Raw genomic sequence first — 14,785 nt, 5'->3', positions numbered from 1 at the left:
GGGGTCCACCTCTCTCCCTGGACTTGTAGCATAGCCCCAGTTTGCCCCTTGCACTCCACCTAAGGATATCTGACCCCAGCAAGCTACCAAGAGGTCCACCTCTATCCCTGGACTTGCAGTATAGTTCCCAGGGTGCCCCCTGGCCCTCCACCTAGGGCTCTCTGAACCCAGCAAGCTACCCAGGGGTCCACCTCTCTGCCTGGACTTGCAGTATAGGCCACAGGGTGCCCCCTTGCCCTCCACCTCGGGATCTCTGACCCCAGCAAGCTACCCAGGGGTCCACCTCTCTCCCTGGACTTTCAGTATAGGCCCCAGGGTGCCCCCTTGCCCTCCAACTAGGGATCTCTGACCCCAGCAAGCTGTCCAGGGGTCCACCTCTATCCCTGGACTTGCAGTATAGGCCCCAGGGAACCCCCTTGACCTCCACTTAGGGGTCTCTGACCCCAGCAAGCTACCCAGGGTTCCACCTCTCTCCCTGGACTTGCAGTAGAGGCCCCAGGGTGCCCCCTTGCCCTCCACCTAGGGGCTTCTGACCATAACAAGCTAGCCAGGGTTCCACCTCTTTCCCTGGACTTGCAGTAGAAGCCCCAGGGTGCCCCCTGGCCCTCCACCTAGGGGTCTCTGAACCCTGCAAGCTACCCAAGGCTCCTCTCCTCTCCCTGGACTTGCAGTAAAGGCCCCGGGGTGCCCCCTGGCCATCCACCTAGGGGCCTCTGACCCCAGCAAGTTACCCAGGGGTCCAACTTTCTTCCTGGACTTGTAGTATAGCCCCCAGGGTGCCCCCAGGCCCTCCAACTACGGGCCTCTGACCCCAGCAAGCTACCCAGGGGGCCAACCTCTCTCCCTGGACTTGCAGTCTGGGCCCCAGAGGGCCCCCTTGCCCTCCACCTAAGGGGTCACTGACCTCAGCAAGCTACCTCGGGGCCCCCCACTCACCCTGGACTGGTTTTCTGGGACCCAGAGTTTCCCCCCTGCCATCTAACTAGTTGTCTTTAACACCAGCAAGCTACCCAGGGGCCCACCTCGCAATCTGGGCTCCTTACCCTTCACCTAAAGGGTACTTGCCCCCAGCAAGCTACCCAGGGGACAACCTCTCTTCCAGGACTTGCAGTCAGGGCACCAGAGGGCCCCTTGCCCTCCACCTAAAGAGCTCCTGCCCCTAGCAAGCTACCCATTGCCTACCCTCAATATCTGGACTTGCAGTCTGGGCCCCAGAGGGTCCCTTGCACTCCACCTAAGTGGTCCCTGCCCCCAACAAGCTACCCATGGGCCACGCTTTATCCCAGGACTTGCAGTCTGGGCCACAAAGAGTCCCTTGCCCTATACCTAAGGGGTCTTTGCCCCAAGCAAGCTACCCAGGGGCCAACCTCTCTCCCGGGACTTGCAGTCTGTGCCCCATAGGGCCCCTTGTCCTCCACCTAAAGGGTCCCTGCCCCCAGCAAGCTAACCATGGGCCATCCTTTATCCCAGGACTTGCAGTCTGGGCCCCAGAAGGTGCCTTGCCCTCCACCTAAAGGGTCATTGCCCCCAGCAAGCTACACAGGGGCCAACCTCTCTCTCTGGGCTTGCAATCTTAGCACGTTAGGGCCCCTTGCCCTCCATCTAGGGGGTGCCTTAAACCTGCAAGCTACCCAGGAGCCAACCACTCACCATGGATTTGCAGTCAGGGCCTCATAGGGCCCCCTTGCCCTCCTTCCCTTGGTCCCTGACCCCAGCAAACTACTTAGGGGCCCACCTGTCTCCCTGGACTTGCAGTGTGGGCTCTTTAGGGCCCCCTTGCCCTCCACCCAAGGGGTCCCTTGCCCCAGGAAGCCACTCAGGGACCATCCTTTCTCCCTGGACTTGCAGTCAGGGCACCTGAGGGCTCCTTGCCTTCCACCTACAGGTCCTCTGGGCCCAGCAAGCTGCCCACGATTCCAGCAACTCTCCCTGGGCTTGCAGTCTGGGTCTCTGAAGGCCCAGTTGCCTTCCAACTATTGGGCCTCTAACCCCAGCAAACTGTCCCTGGCATCAGCCACCCTCCCCCGGCTTGCAGTCTGATAATCTTGAGTGTTTCTTGCCCTTCACCTTAAGACTCTTCGACACAGTGAGCTGCCCGAGGAAACAGTTACCCTCCCTTGTTTATAGTTTGAGCTCTTGAGGGACCCTTGTCTTCCAGCTGCAGGGTCTCTGACCCAAGCGGTAAGCCCCAAGGGTCAGCCACTCTCCCTGGTCTTGCATTTTGGGTTCTTGAGAACCCCTCACCCTCCAGGTCTAGGGTCTCTGACCCCGGCGGGCTGCCCCAGGGGCCAGCCACTCTTGATGGACTTGCAGTCTGAGCTCCAGAAGGCCCCTTGCCTTTCACCTGCAGGTCTTCTGACCCAGGCAAGCTGTCCCTGGGGCCGGACTCTCCCTGCGCTTGCAATCTGGGCTATTGAGTGCCCTTTGCCGTCCACCTCAATGCTCCCTGGTACAGCGGGTTGGGTCTTCCTGGGTTTTCAGTTTGGTATCTTGAGGGCCCCTTGCCTTCCAAGTCCATGGTCTTTGACCCCAGCGACTGTCCCAGGAGCCAGCCACTCTCAATGGGATTGTAGTCTGGGCCATGAGGGCTCCTAGCCTTCCTCCTACAGGGCCTCTGACCCCAGCAAAGCTGTCCTTGGGGCCAGAGACTCTCCTTGGGCTTGCAGTCTGTGCTCTTGGATTCCCCTTGCCCTCCACCTAAAGGCTATCTGGACCAAAGAGCTGTCCAAGGGGCCAGACACTCTAAATGGGCTTGCAGTCTGGCCTCCTGAGGGCCCCTTGCCTTCCAACTAAAGGGCCTCTGATGCCAGTGAGCTGTCCCTGGGTCCAAACACTCTCCATAGGCTTGCAGTTTGGGCTCTTGATGGTCCCTTGCCCTACAGCTCCAGGGTCTCTGACCGCAGTGGGATGCCCCAGGGGCCAGCCACTCTCCCTCAGCTTGCAGTCTAGGTTCCTGTGGGACCATTGCCTTCCACCTACAGGTCCTCTGTGCCCAGCAAGCTGTCCCTGGGGCCACTCTACCTGGGCTTGCAGTCTGGGCTCCTGAGTACCCCTTTCCTTTCGACAACAGAGCCTCTGGTGCTAGCCACTTTCCCTCAGCTTGCAGTATGAGACTCTTAAGTGCTCCCTCTCCTCTACCTCAAGCCACTTTGGCCCAGGGAGCTGCCCCAGGGGCCAGCCACTCTCCCTGGGCTTGCAGTTTGAGGTTTTGTGGGCCCTTTGCCCTCCAGCTACAAGGTCTCTGACCTAGGGGGCAGCCCCAAGCGCCAGCCACTTTCCCTTGGATTGCAGTCAGGCTCCTGAGGGCCCCTTGCCTTCCACCTACAGGGTCTCTGACCCAGCAAGCTGTTCCTGGGGCAAGAGACTCTTTTTGGTCTTGCAGTCTTGGTTCTTAAGTGCCTATTCTGCCCTCGTAAGATTTCCCCTTCTTCAACTTGACAGATAGACAACTCTTTCCACTGATATATTGAACTGTAATATGGAATTTATTGTGACCACCACTTCCAATGTATATCGAACAGAGTAAAACTGAAATACAGAGAGAAAACAAACGTAACAAAATGGGAATTTAAGAAATATTACTGTACAATCGAAAGAAACGCACATACAGTAACACTATAATGATGTGGATGCTTGAACTGCTGATCAAAAGCAGTCTTACTAAGTAAATAAAATATGTCCCCAATATTAGTTTTTAATGCACACAAAATCCTTATGAAATATTTTGGTACTTACAGACAAAGCTTCTATAAGAGAATACAAAATGAATAGACAGATTGAGGTCTGAGAGACTGTGTGGCTGTCAGCATCGACTGAATGTTTCAAAATGGTTGGTGTTTAGGTGAAAGGTCACTTCTTAATATAATGATAAAATTAACAGAACACTACCACCAAGTGGATCAAAATGGTATAACACTGGAACCAGCACAGTGTCTCTTGCCCTCCACTTTAAGGCACTCTGGCCCAGCGAGCTGTTCTTGGGGCCAGCCACTCTCTCTGGGCTTGCAGTTTGGGCTCTTGAGGGCCCCTTGCCCTTCAGCTGCATGGTCTCTGACCCCAGCAGAGTGCCCCAGGGGCCAGTCACTCTCCCTGGGTTTGCAGTTGGGTTCTTGAGGGTCCTTTGCCCTCCTGCTCGAGGGTCTCTGACCCCAGCGGGCTGCCCCAGGGGCCAGCTACTCTCCCTGAGCATGCAGTCTGGGACTTTCACCTGCTACCTGCCATCCACTTCAAGCCTTTTTGGCCCAGCAAGTTGCCCCAGGGCAATCCACTCTACTCGGGATTGCAGTTTGGGCTCTTGAGGGCCCCTTGCCCTCCAGCTGCAAGGTCTCTGACCCCCACGGAGTGCCCCTAAGGTCAGCCACTGTCCCTGGTCTTGCATTTTGGGCTCTTGAGGAAACCTTGCCCTCCAGCTCTAGGGTCTCACCCCAGTGGGTTGCCCTAAGAGCCAAAAACTCTCCATGGGCTTGCAGTCTGGGCTCCTGAGGGCCCCTTGTCTTTTACCTACTGGTCCTCTGACCCCAGCAAGCTGTCCCTGGGGCCAGACACTCTCGCTGGGCTTGCAATCTCGCCTCTTGAGTTTTCTTGTGTGCTCTTAAATCAGAGGCTCTTGAGTGCCCCTTGCCCTCCACCTCAAAGCTCTCTGGCCCAGCGTGCTGCCCCAGGGGCCAGCCAATCTCCATGGGCTTGCTGTCTGGGCTCCTGAGGGACCCATGTCTTCCACCTACAGGTCCTCTGACCCCAGCAAGCTGCCCCAGGGACCAGCCACTTTCCCTGGGCTTGCAGTTTTGGCTCTTGTAGACCCGTTGCACTCCAACTCCAAGGTCTCTAATGCCAGTGGCCTGCCCCAAGGTTGCTCCAGGGACAAGCCACTCTCCCCCCTGGACTTGCAGTCTGGGCTCTTAAGTGCCCCTTGCCCTTCACTTCAAGGTGCTCTTGCCAAGTAGGCAGCCCTAGGGGCCAGCCACTTTCCTTGGGCTTGTAGTTTTGGCTCTTGAGGGCCCCTTGCCCTCCAGCTCCAGGGTCTCTGACCCCAGCGGGCTGCCCCAGGGGCAAGCCACTCTTTCTGGGTTTACAGTCTGGGCTCATGAGTGCCCCTTGCCTTTCATCTACAGGGCCTCTGGCCCCAGCAAGCTGTCCCTAGGGCCAGCCACTCTCCAGAGGCTTGCAGTCTGGGCTCTTGAGGGCTCCTTGCCCTCCACCTTAAGGCTCTCTTGCCCAGCAAGCTGCCCCTGGGGCCAGCCACTCTCCCTGGACTTGCATTCTGGGCTGTTGAGGGCCCCTTGCCCTCCAGCTCTAGGTTCTCTGACTCCAGTGGGTCACCCAAGGGGCCAGCCACTCCCCCTGGACTTGATGTTTGGGCTCTTGAGGGCCCCTTTCCCTCCAGCTCCAATCTCTGGCCCCAGCAGGCACCCCCAGGGGCCAGCCACTCTCCATGGGCTTGATTTTGCTCTTAAAGGCTCCTTGCCATTCACCTCAAAGCTCTCTGGCACATCGAGCTGTCCCTGGGGCCAGCCACTCTCCCTAAGCTTGCAGTCTGGGCTCTTGAGTGCCCCCTGCCCTCCACATTAAGGTTTCCTGGCCCAGCGAGCTGTCCCTGAGGCCAGACACACTCCCTGGGCTTGCAGTCAGGGCTCTTGAGTGCCCCTTGCCCTCTACCTCAAACCTTTCTGGCCCAACGAGCTGTCCGTGTGGCCAGACATTCTCCCTGGGCTTGCAGTCTGGGCTCTTGAGGGCCCCTTGCCTCCCACCTAAAGGCTATCTAGCCCAGCGAGCTGTTCCAGGGTCCAGCCACTTTCCCTAGGCTTGCAGTCTGGGCTCTCAAGTGCCCCTCCACTTTAAGGCTTTGCCCTGCACTTTAAGGGCTCCTTGCCATCCACCTCAAGGCTCTCTGGCACATCGAGCTGTACCTGGGGCCAGCCACTTTCCCTAGGCTTGCAGTCTGTGCACTTGAGTGCCCATTGCCATCCAGCTCAAGGATCTCTGGCCCAGTGAGTAGCCCCAGGGGCCTGCCACTCTCCCTAGGCTTGCAGTCCAGGCTCTTGAGGGCCACTTGCCCTCCAGCTCCAAGTTCTCTGACCAAAGCTGGTTGCCCAAGGGGCCAGCCATTCTCTTTAGGCTAGCAGTCTGGGCTCTTAAGTGCCCCTTGCCCTCCACTTCAAGGCTCTTTGGCCAGGTGAGCAGCCCCAGGTGCCAGCCACTCTCCCTGGGGTTGCAAATTGGGCTCTTGAGAGCCCCTTTCCTTCCAGCTGCAAGGTCTCTGACCCCAACGGGTTGCTCCAGGAACCAGCCACTGTCCCCCTGGACTTGCAGTCTGGCCTCTTGAGTGCCCCTTGCCCTTCACTTCAAGGTCGCTTGTCTTCCACTTACAGCTCCAATCTCTGACCCCAGAGGGCAGCCCCAGGGGCCAGCCACTCTCCATGGGCTTGCATTCTGGGATCCTGAGGGCCCCTTATCCACCAGCTCCAAGGTCTTTGAGCTCAGCGGATTACCCCAGGGGCCATCCACTCTCCCTGTGCTGGATTTGGGCTCTTAAGGGCCCCTTGCCATCCACATCAAGGCTCTCTGGCACATCGAGCTGTCCCAGGGGCCAGAGACTCTCTTTAGGCTAGCAGTCTGGGCTCTTGAGTGCCCCTTGCCCACCACTTCCAGACTTTCTGGCCCAGTGAGCTGCCCCAGGGGCCAGCCATTCTCCCTGGGCTTGCAGTTTGGCCTCTTGAGGACACTTTGCCCTTCAGCTCCAGGGTCTGGACCCAGCGGGTTGCCCCAAGGGCCATCCACTCTACCTGGGTTTGCAGTCTGGACTCCTGAGGGCCCCTTGCCTTCCACCCACAGGTCCTCTGACCCCAGCAAGCTTTCAGCAAGCTTTCACTCTCTCTAGGCTTGTAGTCTAGGCTCAAGAGGGCCCCTTGCCCTCCACCTCAAGCCTGTCTGGCCCAGCGAGCTATCCCTGGAGCCAGCCATTCTCATTGGGCTTGCAGTCTGGGCTCTTATGTGCTCCTTGCCCTACACTTCAAGGTTCTCTTGCCAAGCAAGCTGCCCCAGGGGCCAGCCACTTTTCCTGGGCTTGCAGTTTAGGCTCTTGAGGGCCCCTTGCACTCCAGCTGCAGTGTCTTTGACCCGAGCGGGTTGCCCCAGGGGGCAGCCCCTCTCCCTGGTGTTGCAATTTGGGCTCTTGAGGACCCCTTGCCCTCCAGATCCAGGGTTTCTGAGCCCAGCAGGCTGCCTCAGGGTCCAGCCTCTCTCCCTGATCTTGCAGTCTGGGCTCCTGAGGGCCCCTTGCCATCCACATTAAGGTTTCCTGGCCCAGCGAGCTGTCCCTGGGGCCAGACACTCTCCCTGGGCTTGCAGTCAGGGCTCTTGAGGGCCCCTTGCCCTCCACCTCAAACCATTCTGGCCAAACGAGCTGTCCCTGTGGCCAGACATTCTCCCTGGGCTTGCAGTCTGGGCTCTTTAGTGCCCCTTGCCTCGGTGCTCCTGCCACACATGTGCTTCCCTCCAATGCCATGGCTTTGCCTTCCACAAATGTATTTTCCTTCACTGCCATGGCTTAGCCCACCACACATGTGCCTCCCTCCACTGCCACGACTCTGCCTGCCACACATTTGCCTCCTTTCACTGCCACATCTCTGCGTGCCACACATGTGCTTCCCTCCACTACCATGGCTCTGCTCAATGCACATGTGCCTCCCTCCATTGTTACGGCTCTGCCCGTCACACATGTGCCTCTCTCAAATTCCCCTGCTCTGTCTGCCACACATGTGCCTCTTTGCACTGCCATGGCTCTGCCTGCCACAAATGTGCTTTACTCCACTTTAACAAAAATAAAACTAAGCTTGAAAAGTTGTCTCTAGCAGGGTTGTGTTGACATCACAGGCGAGCGCCCCGAGGGCATTGTAGTCTGTTTATAGCCTAATGTTTAGCTATTCAATTCTTGCATTTGCATTTAAGATCTAAAAGTGCTAAAAGTTGTATTTTCGTGTGAGGATTATCTGGCTGGACAAAACGTGTAAATGTAATAAACAGTGTTTGAACACAGAGCTTATTATTTGCAATCTTCGAAAAGCCTATGGGAAAATCCTTTAGGAATTTTATCGAGGTATTAGTTTTATGCTAGCAGCTGATTAGCCTACAAGGTGACGTCATAGTTCCTCCACTCTATATAGAATTTTGAGAATTTGAGGATACGTTTTGAGGATTTCATTCATCATTTGCAGTGTCGGTTTGAGAATTTGATTAATCATTTGCGATGTCAGTTTGAACTTTTTAATTCACCATTTGCTGAGTCAGTTTAAGGATTTGATTCACCATTTGCTGAGTCGGTTTGAGGATTTGATTCAGCCATTTGCTGAGTCGGTTTGAGGATTTGATTCAGCCATTTGCGAAGTTGGTTTGAAGATTTGATTTACCATTTGCCATGTCGGTTTAAGGATTTGATTTATAGTTTGAGCATTTGATTTATCAATTGATCTTTTAAACATTTGAATTTTCATTTTAATTTTGTTAGGAAAAAAATTCTATACAAAACGACTCATCTAGCAACAGGACACATTTGCTCCACATGTTTGTGACTCATTTAATTGCAAATAACAGACTTATTTTTCAATTCTGTAAGATTTATTATAGTTAATATTCAGATTCTTTAGGATATTTTGTCTCTTTGTGATTTTTTTAAACTTGTGAATCTGAAAAATGGATTTTTGAATTTAAAATACGTTTAATAGACGTCTAATACACATCTTAACATCATCGGCTTGACTAAAACAAGGTTAAATTTGGTCTGCCAAAGAAAATTTAATAGACGTCTAAAAATAGCCCAAAACTTGTCTAGTCTTCAAATGCACACACTCACACGGTAAAACCGAACAGTCAACTCTATCAAATTTAAATGAGTGTAGTGAAAATTAGTTCTACTTATTTGAAAAGAGTTTTGAAGTCAGTGTGGAAGGTAATGAGTTAATTATGTACCTTATTACTTAATACCCACCCTCTCTGTCTCTCTCTATCTCTCTCTCACTCACACACACACACACACACACACACATCAATGCTGATGGCTCATCGTGGGCTGTGCGGGTTTTTTCATGTCCTGGTGAGCACCAAGGAAGAAAGAAAAGCTGTGGAATAATACAGTCTGCCCTTTACTATGTGAGATCTTTTTTTATAATCTTCCTTGTTAAGATGTGTTCATGCTTTACCCTTTTTATAGTTTTATACTTACTTAATATGCCGGACGAATCATTCGGCGAGATGTTCACTTCGATGTTGAGCGTGAATCAGGCTGTTTCTGCAGAAAGAAAACTCATCGATCACTTAATAATATACATTGAACACGAGGCACAAAGACTGGAAGATATTAAACGGTAAGACAGCGACATATTCATTTATATATGAATGTATTTAAATAGGGATTCATTTTTTTAAATAATTTAATAATTTATAAATTTTCTTATTACTATAACAGTTGTTTGACAGAGCCATGCTTATACTTACAACAACAAGTAACATGATATCAGCAAATAGCGGACATCACGGTTGCCTTAAATTCAACCAAAAACTGTTCTTTTACTCGTTACTAACTTTCAAGTGGTTTAAAACTTTTATGAGTTTCTTAATTGAGTTGAAAGAAAACATTTTGAAAACTGGTATCTTCAAAATATCTTCGTTTGTGTTAAACGGAACAAAGAAAATCAAACAGGTATGTGATGTGTGATTAAATGATGACAGAACGTTTAGTTTTGGGTAGCTTGTTTCTTCCGTGAAACAAATTAATATACTTTAACAGTTCTTAACTGGGTCAAATAAATAAAAATGACAGAAAATTTAAATGTCTGACACTGGAATTTATACTATACTTGATATGCGGTGTGTACAGCAATACCTGTTCTGTTATTGCCATTAAAACCATGTTATTGTTTAGTAATTAATGTTATTAATTAAAGATGTTATTAATTAAAATAATAGATATCCATTTGACCACCCCTATAATGTTACCATTGTGATTAGCATAATTCAGTCTATGTGAGAAAAAAAAGTAACTCAACAGTCTAAATCAGCAGATTCAGAGCACTTGTACACACTGTAAAAGTTCACAAGGCTTTTTTTCTCATGAAATATTGTTTGTTTCTACATATAGCCTAAAAGTAAATTCAAATTAGATGAATTTGTATACCCTGCTGGAAAAAAAACTGCTTAAACCAGCCCCGGCTGGTTGGCTGGTTTTCGCTGGTTGACCAGCCTGATTTTAGAGTGGATTTTGCCAATTTCCAGGCTGGTTTCCAGCCATTTCCAGCCGGGTCTTAGCTAGTCAGGCTGAAAAATGACCAGCTAAATCCAGCTAAAACCAGCTTGACCAGCCTTGTTTAAACTAGAAATGGTTTTGGCTGGGCTACCAGCCTTGCAAGGCTTGTCAAGCTGGTTTTAGCTGGTCATCTCCCAGCATGACCAACTAAGACCATGCTGGAAATGGCTGGACACCAGCCTTGAAATGGCCAAAACCCCTCTAAAACCAGGCTGGTCAACCTGCCTAGGCTAGTTTAAGCTGTTTTTTTTTTCAATAGAGTAGTTTGGCCTAAAGTAAGCTAAAATAGCTAATCAGGTCAGAATACACTAAACAGCCTATCCCACAAAACATTGACAACTTAATTACATTTATTTATTTATAAATCATCATAATACATTCATTTATTAATAAATTAGGTGTTACTTAAATAAATACATACATTTGATTCACTGAAGCATGCATCACACAAACTGACATTACTGAAACATTAATTGTTTCAGTTTTAATTCTTCACATTAAGAAATAAATAGTTCTTTATAGAACTGTTGACAAAGCAAAAAACGTTTTTGTAACCTTTATTTTCTTGCAGGTATTTAAAAGTAATCATTACTTATTTGAGTGATTATGTGATAATATCACCTTCAAATAATTTGTTTATGTTTTTTAATGATACATTTTTGTTTCATGTTTTCAACTACTGTACACCACCAACAGTGAAAAGTGTCCCCTTTTTTAATTTGGTTGATTTAAATTTACACGCATTTAAATTTAATAATCCCTTTTCAGGTTCTTTTCGAGAGTCACATCATTGCATGATGGGATATACAACGAGCCATCAGATCCCATAGCCAATCCAATTGCTGCATTTAAACTGGTCAAAAGACTTAAATCCGAATGGTTGAATGTTGTCCATAGCACTGAAGCTGAAGAAAACATTAAAGGTAGTTTGCAGATCTTCACACACTAAATCAAGTGAAAGCTTTTCCATACTTTACTTTGGGCTTGATTTGCTCGCTTCACAACCCCCATGTACTGTTTTTGTAAGTCCTTAGGGAGGACTACAGGAGGATGGAAAGCAGTTTGCCCAAACTGGAGGACCTTCGGGGGGCAGCGCATGGGCTGATGAGACTTCAGGATGTGTACAATCTGCACGTAGAGAGCCTTGTGCGAGGTCACTTCCAGCAAATATCTGATCCTGTTGACTTTTACAAACTCTCTGTGTCCGATATGCTCTCCGGGGATGATTGCTTTCTTGTTGGAAAGGTAAGTGTTGAGAAAACACTAGCAGTCATGCTCTGAAAGTTTTGTGAATCTCTGGGAAAGCCTCTTGAAAAAATGTGGTCCCGCTTGAGCACTTTTACTGATGTAGATTCCATAGGCCTACTGCTCAATTTATTTAGTGACTGATGCCTTTTTTTTTTGCATTCTTGTATTAAACAACATCTGTTCATTTCACCACTGTTCAGTGCAACTACTAAGTAAAATGGGCCATGTTAAAAATCATTTAAGTGACAGACCAATTTACTAAAACTTTAACCTAAATGAATATTCATTTATTTGTTCATTCATTCATTTACTTTTTGGCTTAGTCCTTTTATTAATCAGGGCTCGCCACAGCGGAATGAACCAGTGACTTATCCAGCATATGTTTTACTCAGCGAATGCCCTTCCTGCTGCAACCCATCACTGGGAAACACCCGTACATGCTTGCATTCACACACAATTTAGCTTATTTAATTCACCTACAGCATATGTTCGTGAACTGTAGGGGAAACCGGAGAACCTAAAGTGAACTCACACAAACACGGGGAGAACATGCAAACTACACACAGAAATGACAACAGACCCAGCCAGGGCTTGACCCAGCGACCTTTTGCTCTGCTGCAATTCTGCTACCCACTGCGCCACCAAGACGCCCCTTAAATGAATAAGAAAACTGAAAATGTTGATATAAAAATATTGTTTAAAACTATTAATACTGCAGTGACCCAAATCCAAGTAAAAATCATAATCTAAAATGGTAACATCTGAATTAGCTGCTTTTATTTTCTGCAGAAGGACTTGTTTAACATCATTCAAGGGTTAGTTCACCCAAAAATGAAAATTCTATTATAAACTACTCACCCTCATGTTGTTCTAGTTCTACCAGAAAGACTCTAGGAGGCAGACAAACGTTTGAACATTTATTGTGAATTGTTTGCATGAATGAGAGTTCGTTACAGTCCTTTCATAAAGTTCTTTGGCATAAGCCCCGTCTATAGTGCAGAACTCTGGATGAGCTGGCAGATCCTGCCTGAAGATGAAGGCAGGGCGAAGCCAACCCCCTGAGTGGAGACGAGGCCAACCTGGTGGTGGTGGTGATGGGGAGGATGGAGGGAAACTTCCGCAACGTCACCTGAATACAGCGAAACAGATTGTTTAGATGAGCTTTTATACATGGCTTGCTTGGTTGTTATAGGCTGACGAGATAATTATTATGAATGACGTGACATCTCAGTCTTCCTGGTAGAACCTTCGCTAAAGCTTTCATTTCTACCAGAAAGACTCTAGGAGGCAGACAAACGTTTGAACATTTATTGTGAATTGTTTGCATGAATGAGAGTTCGTTACAGTCCTTTCATAAAGTTCTTTGGCATAAGCCCCGTCTATAGTGCAGAACTCTGGATGAGCTGGCAGATCCTGCCTGAAGATGAAGGCAGGGCGAAGCCAACCCCAAAAAGGCAAAACTGTATGGTTCAGTTTTGTAGCAATCCTAAAACAGAATGACAATAGATGAGATATCTTACATTGTATATTCATGCAAATCGCGCAAGGTAAAAATGGAGATTAAATAGTGCCCTGACGGGCAGAGAGGTATATAAGAGATCCAATATGAAGATAAAACGAAGCACGCGATTAGGCTAATAGATGCTAGAAGCCCTAATGAAGATAAGAGAGAGAGAGAGAGCATACCCTGCCGGGTAGAGGAGAGAGCATGCCCCGACGAGCAGAGGAGGGAGAGAGAGAGAGATTGCCCCGATGGGCAGAAAAGAAGAAGCGTTCCCCGACAAGCAGACGAGAGAGTGCGTGCCCCGACATGCCAAGGAGGGAGAGAGAGAGAGAGCCCCAACAGGCAGAAAAAAGCATGCCCCGACGGGCAGAGGGGGAGAGAAAGAGCCCTGACGGGCAGAGGAGAGAGAGAGTGCCCCGACAGGCAGAGGAGAGAGAGAGAGTGCCCCGACGGGCAGAGGAGAGAGAGAGAGAGAGAGAGAGAGAGAGAGAGAGAGAGAGAGAGAGAGTGCCCCGACGAGCAGAGGAGAGAGAGAGAGTGCCCTTAAAGCAGAGGGGGAGAGAGAGAGAGCCCCTACGGCAGAGGAGAGAGAGGTTGACTCGACCAGCAGAGGAGAGAAAGATTGCCCCAACGGGTAGAGGAAGGAGAGCGTGCCCCGACGGGCCGAAGACATTGAGAGCGTGCCCCGATGGGCCGAAGACATTGAGAGCATGCCCTGACGGGCCGAAGACATCCGGAGTGTTCCCCCACGGGTCGAAGACATTCAGACCGTACTCACACTAGGTACAGTTGCCTTGAACTGGGCCAAAGCACGATTGACCCCCTTCCCGTCTCTCCCGACAGCCCGCACTCACACCACGAACGGGCCTCGGCACACTTACGTCATCGCTGCTGCGCTGTTCAGTGAGAAGCGCTCTCACTCAGCCACACAGAGGAGATTTCTCTAGTTATATTGTGTCAGTCGTTTGATATGCAGTGACATCCAGTCAAATATTTCACCAAACAGTCCTTAGGGATGCGGAGACACGCAGTCAGATATTTTGCCGAACAGATCCGCCACTTTTGGCGCTCAGAAACAATAATAAGGCTCTCGTGCTGCTGCTGCAGGAATGAGGTGGTCTGCTGAAGGTGCAGGGCTGTCGTGCAGTGAGAAGTTTGCGTCTTTAATAAATCTACTGCAGTTTGCGTTCACTGAACAGTAAGATTGAATAATAAATCCATATGAAACAATCACTTAAAAGTCGCGTCTCGTTTTCAGTTTCTGGCTTTGGCGCGTTTCGCACTCACACACAAGCGTACCGCGCCAAAGCCCAATGAACCGCACTCAGGCCCACCTCTTCCAACCGGGCCAGGGCCAGCCAAGTGAACCGTGCTTGAAGCAGATTCAGCACGGTTGGCATAGTGTGAGTAGGCCCTCAGAGCGTGCCCCGACGGGCCGAAGACATTGAGAGCGTGCCCCGACGGGCCGAAGACATGAGAGCGTGCCCCGACGGGCCGAAGACATTGAGAGCGTGCCCCGACGGGCCGAAGACATTGTGAGAAGGAGCCCCATTGGGCTTGCGGTGCGAGAAGGAGCCCCATTGGGCTTGCGGTGCGAGACGGAGCCCCATTGGGCTTGCGGTGCGAGACGGAGCCCCATTGGGCTTGCGGTGCGAGACGGAGCCCCATTGGGCTTGCGGTGCGAGACGGAGCCCCATTGGGCTTGATCGGGGTTACCTTGTATGAAACCCATGAAA

General features: G+C 50.3%; 1 protein-coding gene across 34 annotated transcripts in view; it reads left to right on the top strand.

The window, feature by feature from the left end:
* Positions 1-9,042: 9,042 nt before the first annotated feature.
* Positions 9,043-14,785, top strand: part of p4ha3 (prolyl 4-hydroxylase, alpha polypeptide III) — an 86,817-nt gene continuing 81,074 nt past the window's right edge. For 26 of the 34 annotated variants that reach the window (XR_015509147.1, XR_015509143.1, XR_015509150.1 and 23 more), the window contains exons 1-3: positions 9,043-9,359; positions 11,066-11,220; positions 11,325-11,542. Coding sequence is in view for 24 of the 34 variants with exons in the window: in XM_087283789.1 (XP_087139915.1) it covers positions 9,178-9,359; positions 11,066-11,220; positions 11,325-11,542 (555 nt within the window). In the remaining 10 variants the exon portion in view is untranslated. The remainder of the gene's footprint in view (positions 9,360-11,065; positions 11,221-11,324; positions 11,543-14,785) is intronic. The other 8 variants (XM_087283799.1, XM_087283793.1, XM_087283791.1 and 5 more) reach the window with 1 other exon arrangement.

This window comes from Danio rerio, chromosome 15 (assembly GCF_052040795.2).
Source record: "Danio rerio strain M-AB ecotype USA chromosome 15, GRCz13ab, whole genome shotgun sequence".
NCBI classification, from domain to species: Eukaryota; Metazoa; Chordata; class Actinopteri; order Cypriniformes; family Danionidae; genus Danio; species Danio rerio.
Note: the sequence above shows the minus strand (reverse complement) of the source record. Positions and strands in the feature narration are given on the sequence as shown.